The sequence below is a fragment of the Octopus sinensis genome, linkage group LG1 (genome assembly GCF_006345805.1).
Source record: "Octopus sinensis linkage group LG1, ASM634580v1, whole genome shotgun sequence".
Lineage (NCBI taxonomy): Eukaryota > Metazoa > Mollusca > Cephalopoda > Octopoda > Octopodidae > Octopus > Octopus sinensis.
The window spans coordinates 140096046-140103545 of record NC_042997.1 but is presented as its reverse complement, the minus strand read 5'-3'; the positions used below and the strand labels follow the sequence as shown (position 1 = coordinate 140103545).

The 7500-nt window shown below is 37.3% G+C and overlaps 1 protein-coding gene across 1 annotated transcript in view; it reads right to left on the bottom strand.

Annotated features, from left to right (window-relative positions):
* The window catches only part of LOC115211206, a 57004-nt gene that overhangs the window by 36038 nt on the left and 13466 nt on the right, over window positions 1-7500 (bottom strand). The window contains exon 2 of the mRNA XM_029780099.2: window positions 4254-4327. Within this exon, the coding sequence (XP_029635959.1) occupies window positions 4254-4327 (74 nt within the window). The remainder of the gene's footprint in view (window positions 1-4253; window positions 4328-7500) is intronic.

The window sequence follows — 7500 nt, the reverse complement described above, 5'->3', positions numbered from 1 at the left end:
TATTATATTATACTATATTTTATGCGGTATTTTCCATCTACTATGTATTGTGAATAGCAGAATGCACATATTCCATTATTGGTATTATTAATAATAATAATAATAATATTAATAGTTTTAGTAATGTAATACAATGAACTTTGGACTTTGTATATGTACCCTTTGATGTGGATATATATGTATATTCCAGTATATATATTTGATTAACTGTAACCTTATGTCTATGTATATTATTAAGTATATACTTATATATATGTATATGTATGTGTATATACACTTATGTATGTATGTATATATATATATATATATATATATATATATATACATATTCTTGTGTATGTGTACTTTGTTTCATATTTATATTTGCATTTTATATCTTCATAATTGTACTTTATAATCTCTGACGAGGCCTTGAGATATATATATAAGTAACTCATTTTTAACTACAATTCCTTCCAGGATCTTCCAGATGTATATTACTGCATACCTCTCCCGCCTTCGCTCCAGGGAGTAGAGTCTTAGCTGTTTCAACCTTTCCCAGTAGCCGAGCTGTTGCAAAGAGATGATCTTCTTTGTGAATCTTCTCTGGAGTGCTTCAAGGTCCGCTGTTAATTTCACACCGGTGGGTGACCATAGCTGTGAGCAGTAATCCAGGAGGCTGAGGATGAATGTCTGCCAGAGGACCATCATGGTTTCCTTATCTCTGGTTCTGAATGTTCTTAGGATCCACCCAGCCAGTTGTCTGCACTTTGTCGCCATCCTGGTAATGTGCACTTCGAAAGAGGCATCATCACTCATGTCGATACCCAGGTCCCTCACTGACTTAGGCTCTGGGATTGAAATTCCCTGTGGACTGGTGTACCCTGTAAGTTTCATATTCAGTTTTGGATGCTGGTAGTGCAGGGCTTGGAATTTTTCAGCATTAAACTGCATATTATTATCCTCAGCCCAACTGTAAATTGAGTCCAACTCCTGCTGCAGGTGTGCAACATCGCTGGAGTTCTGTATTTTCTGCGAGACTTTCGTATCATCTGCATAGCTTGCCAGAGTGGCTATCTGGGCATTTGAAGACATATCTGAGAGGGCCATTATAATAAACAGTGGTCCCAAGACAGTGACCTGTGGAACACCGCTCACTATTTATGTGTTCATAGAGGTGGCTCCATTAGCCACTACTGCCTGACTCCTATCTTTAAGGAAGTCATGTAACCACTCTCCAAGTTTTTCAGCTATGCCAAGGTCACGCAGTTTGTGGCATATCATACCATGATCCACCTTGTCAAAAGCTTCTGCAAAATCAAGGTATATTACGTCCACATTTGATTTGTTGAGTAACTGCCTCAACACCCAGTCATAATGTTGTAAGAGCTGGGTCAGGCAGCTCCTACCTGGCTGAAAACCATGCTGGGTATCACTCAGCAAGTTATTTTCTTCAAGGAATGTGATTAGTTTCCTTCTGACTATCCGTTCCATGACTTTGCTGATGTGTTAAGTCAGAGAGTTAGGCCAATAGTTTTTGGCATCTGCTCTACTTCCCCCTTTATGTATTGGGAATATTATTCCCTCCTTCAGCTTGCTTGACAGTTTGCCATTTGTAAGAAAGCTCTGAAGAGAATCTGGAGGGAGTTTGCCAAGGCATGCTTACACAATTTGAGGAGGATTGCTGGGAAACCATCTGGACCAGCAGTTGAGTTTGTGTTTACTTCTTCTATGGCTAGTAGTATATCTTCTTCACTAATGTCAATGTATTCCATTGTAACTGCCTCGCTGGTTATAGGTGAGGCAGCAAAGAAGTCCACTGGTTCGTTCACTTGTCTGTGTTCCAACGGGGTGGTAAAGACACTTTTGAACTGGTCATTCAGTATCTCACTGATCTTAGTTGGACTGTCTGTGAGGGAGCCATCCTTTTGGAGGAGGGGTCCTATCTTGTAGTGTACTGAGGCAGTTTCTTTCATGTAATGAAAGAAGGCCTTTGGGTTTGATTTAATGTTTTTTATAACCCAGACTTCTTTGTCTGCTTTCTCCCTCACATAGGATTGTTGCAGCCTTTTTTCGATCTCCATCAATGTTGTTTTTAGGCGGGATATTTTGCTACTTTTGGGATGTTGGTTGAGTCGATTTGCAACCTTCATCCGTCGTCTCATGAGGATCTTCCTCTCCCTTGGAATCTTGCTCCTATTTGTTTTGGCCTTGTACTCTGGGACATATTTCTGGCATATGGCTTGCACAGAAGACATGAAACATTCTAGTTTCATGTCAATGTCTGGTGTGGAGAGACATTTCGGCCAGTCCTCTCTGAGGATCTCTTTTTGGATCTATTTCCAATCTGCTTTGTGGAAGTTCAGATTGGAGAGATTTTGGGTGCTTTCTTTAAGCTGTATGTCTCTGGTTAGTTTCGGCCCAAACATAGACAGCTCTATTATGTAGTGATCCAAGACTAATGTCGGTGTCACTTTCAAATCATGAATGATGTCCATATTGTTCGTGAAGCAGAGATCCAGAATGTTATTTATCCTAGTTGGTCTGAGTACAGCTTGCTCCATGAATAGGGCATTGGTGAGGTTGAGCAGGGACTCCACCTGTGCTTGCTTGCAATGAGTCATTCCTGAGAGTATGAGACCTTCGGGCCATTTGACATTGGGGAAGTTGAAATCACCCATAAGAAATATGGTCACATTTTGTTCCAGATTCATGAGGATTTCTTTAATTCTTGTGAGACAATCTTCAAACTTTCCTATGTGGTTTGGGGCATCTGGTGGGCAATATGTATTGCATCCAGTGGGCAATATGTATTGCATCCGGTGGGCAATATGTATTGTAGTTAGATCATAGGTGATCTTCTTCTAACATATTGGATGTCCACTTAGTGGCCATCCCTTATTATACGCATGTATTAAAATTTTTCTGAATTTTCAGATTTTTCTATATGCTAGGCTACTGGTTTTAAACTGATGTTAATTAAATTAATATTCAATTTATCACCCTCATTATTTAAATTTTAAATAATTATGTTTTCTAACCAGTAACATTAACTGCAGTGAATTATCTACTGCAGAACTGCTCCTGGGTTTTAGTGCGCCAGAACTGAGACATTTGAAAATTTGGATATATGTATGTAATGTTTATGTGATCGCATGTACCCATTTCTAAACATCATGTAATGGTTGCAAATAATCCATATCATCATACAAGTGAGGTTGTTCATTTCTAATCTTCCATGAAAACATAACATCCACCCCTAGAAAATCTGCCTCAAAATTCTATCCTTCCCATGGAAACATGGAAAAATGACAGTTAAATGATATCATCATCATCACTTTAATTCCCAGTTTCCCATGCTTGTATGGGTCAGATGGATTTTCTACAGCCTGATGTCCTTCTTGTCACCAACTTGCACCTGTTTCCATTGTGAGGAAATATTTCCCCAAGACCAAATATGTTTGCGCAGAATATTGAAAATGAAGGACATCATTTGCATTATGGTGACATGCATTTACAACTATCACATGATGTCAAGGCAAGGAGACAGTAACACACACAGACACACAATACACATGTAAACAAGGGGAGTGCTGAAAATTTCATGGTTTCAAGGGTATTGCAAAAAGCCTGGTTGGAGGCCAAACCATCCGAGTTCTTTTACAGGGTTTAGAAAAACTGAACGGCCGCTGCAGTAAGAGTGAGAATCTAAGAGGGGAACATGTTGAATAAAATCATAATTAACTAATCTTCTTGTATTTTCTTTTACCCAGGAAATTTTCAAAGCCAGGAACCTTTCACCACCCCATCATATGTATATTAACAATAGTGGAATTGGACAAATTTGTATACTTGCATATCATAGCAACATCTTAAAGTTTTTGACATAGGTACACTCCTACACACTGATGGTATCATATGAATTGATGATACATCAGCTAATAATCACAAAAGAATCACCAAAGAAATATCATTTGCTTTTTTTTTTTGCTGAAGTTGCTCTGTCTGCAGGCTCTCCTAGACTGGCAAGATTGGTGCCATGTTTTTTTTTTCCTCTAGAACCCTAGTAATGCAACAGCTATGGGAAAGAAATGAGCAGGAAGTGATTTCCAAAGGGCTGATGTTCTAAGAAGGAAGGATTGCACAATGTGATTAATATAGGACGTGAGTGTTTGGAAACAACGAGGGTGATGAAGAGAGGAGAAATACGGAAACAGAAATGGATTATTTCAAGCTAGTATGGTTAACTTTGTTACAAATGAAGAAATACTGACCTTTACTGTAACCATTTATGGAGATCTTAACACCTCGTCCATTTGTTGGATGTACAATGTTGAGGTAAACCAGGCTAAAAAAAGGGAAAGTTATATGTTGAAAATGTTAAAAAAAAAAAACAGAAGGAATTGAATATGTAACAGAACATAGGTGCAAGATTGTCATGCAGTGTGTGACTAAGCATTTTTATAGGGCTCACGCTATTTGACATTTTGGGCCAAGTATCTTTTATCATAGCCTTAGATTCACAAATACAATGTGAGTGAAGTGGTACATGTGGTTGCACAGTTTGGCTTTAAAAGCATCTAAAAAGTGGATGGATTTGTCAGTGGGGCTGCAATAAGGGTGGAGCACTTGCAGAAAACAGCACTGCTTAGAGCCGCTCGAATACTCCAGAAGGTGCTCGAAAAATGAGAGGTGTTACCTTAGTTCACTGGTAGTGAACAGCTGATACTGTAGTACATCTCCAGCATTAGAAGGCAATGATACTAATAATAATAATAATAATAATAATAAATAATAATAATAATAATAACAATAATGATAATAATAATAATAATAATAATAATAATAACATCAAAAAATACCTTAGGAATGAGAACCCAGGTTTAAAAATTTCCTCAAGACACCTGATGAAGACTGGAGGGTATATCAGCCAAAACGTTGTGTTAACAACAAACAAGATGAGGACAAATATCCGTCAAATGTAAATAATGTACATAATTCCTCATCTCTTAAATATAGAACTGTATTTGTTTTCCATGTAGAGTGAAATAGGAATCAAAGGGGTCCATAGGCAAAAAATGGTTGAGAAATTCTGCTATAAACTATCTTAATTTATTTGTAAATGTCACTGAATAATATTGAGAAAAATAATTTAGCCTGAGACATAAAAGATATGATGAATGAAGTGCTTCGGGTGCCGCCATTTTGACTAAATTATTGTACATATCAATGACTGAAAACACTTGTTGGCAAAATTGGTCTTTTAATTATTCTTTTCCTTGTTTCAGTCATTTGATTGCATCTATGCTAGAGCACCGCCTATAGTTGAGCAAATCGACCCCGGACTTATTCTTTGTAAGCCTAGTACTTATTCTATTGGTCTCTTTTACCAAACCACTAAGTTACGCAGACATAAACACACCAGCATCGGTTGTCAAGCGATGTTGGGGGTACAAATACAGACACACAAACATATACACACATACATGTATATGATGGGCTTCTTTCAGTTTCCATCTACTAAATCCACTCACGAGGCTTTGGTCGGCCTGAGGCTATAGTAGAAGACACTTGCCCAAAGTGCCACACTGACTATTTTAATAATTAGCAGTGATAACAAACTCATTTCCTTATTTAAAAGCCCATCTGACTGCAAAATAACTCATTCATAGAAAATCTGTGCTTTGATTAGCTGGCTGTCATGATAGCATTCTTTAGTGACGCTGTTAACTATATACTGTTTTGATGATGTGCTTTGGTTATGTATTGCTAATTAATCAAATTATTGACCTAATCAAATATGTATAATGTACAAAGAAAATATAAACATTCTTTTAAAATAACAAATTCTATAAAGTAAAACATTTTCTTTGAATAGCTTTCTCATATTGGCTATTGTTGGTGTTAAGAGAAAATATTCTTTGTATAATGCCACTTTCAAGCTATCTCTATATATATAAAACTGAGAATGTGTGTCTGTCTGTCTGTCTGTGTGTTTCTCTAAAACTATAGAACTACATAACCAATTTCATTCAAATTTTACATATGCCTTACTTAGCATCCATGTAGTTTCATGGGCAAAAAAAATGTTCGACTTCTTGCCTAGAGCAAGCCCATAGCAATATCATATCTTCTAATCGACTCGAACCTTGCAAAGTGGAAATATTTTATTTTTACCTTTATATCTGGAACGTAGGACGTCCCGGATAAAAATTTAAAATATCCCCCCTGAAGTAGAGGTAGGCTGGATTGTAGCCACACTTCTATACAAGAGGGAGGACAAGATCCAATTGATCGAAACTGCAAGAGACGAGCCTACAATTCCAGTCTGTTATATATTTTGAGTATTGTTATCACTAGCGATATCAAGATATAACTTTGTATTTTGTATTTTATGTGTAGATGTATATATATAGAAGTACATGTAATATGTACACATATATATACACATATATACATGCACTAGCACTATGACCCGGCAACGACGGGTCATAATGCTATAAGCTATAAAATTTATGGAGTTGAATAATAACAGAACTGCTGAAAAGGAGTTTTCACTATTAGAAAAGGTTGTAAAAGATTGGTGAAAGCAAAAGTAAGCTCTAATAGAAATGCCCAAAACTAAAAGAGCATGCATAGGGAAAAAGGTCCACTGTTCAGAGATGGAGAGATGACTAGCAGACTGGATTATAGACTAAAGGAGCAGTAATTTCATTATAACTTTGCTGTAGATTTTACAAGATTCTACCAAGATAAACACAGATCCTACATTCAAGGCTTTGAATGGATGAATACATCAATTTGTGAAAAGATATGTTCAGTCAACAACAGAAAACAAAGATATCTCAGAAACTACCCAATGACTTAGATGACAAGGCAACTGTCTTCCACATTTATGTTTCCAAGCAAAGGAAACAGATTTTGAACTTAGCCAGATAGGGATTATGGAAGAAATTCCAATGTGCATTGATCTGCTTGTGCATGCAACAAGACATGAGAGAACTTGGCTGTATGGTTAATGGTACAAAGCTAAAGCTAATGCGACGTGGAAGAGGAAACCAGAGCAAAGAGATAGAAGCTAAATTCATTCCATCTGCACAACCTTCATTCAATTTGCAATATTAAGTGGCAGGATAAAGTCCCCAACACAGAAATTTTTTGCACAATGTGACATTCTAGGCATAGCGAGCTTCCATATCAAAGCGCAACTGAGGAGCATTGACCATGTGGTACACATGCAAGATACTCACTTACCTAAAGCTCTCTTCTATGGTCAGCTTAGCTCTGGTGCCGGGCACCAAGGCCACTCACTGCTCTGTTAGAAGGACAATTTAAAGTCCTGCTTGGAAACCTGCAAGATAAACCTAAAGATATGGGAATTGATAGCACTGAATAAAGTTCAGTGGAGAAGCTCTTGCAACCAAGCCATCTCCAACTCTGGAGCAGCCAGGATCAACATAAAAACACTTATATATACACACACACTCACATACTCGTATATAAACACACACACACACACAT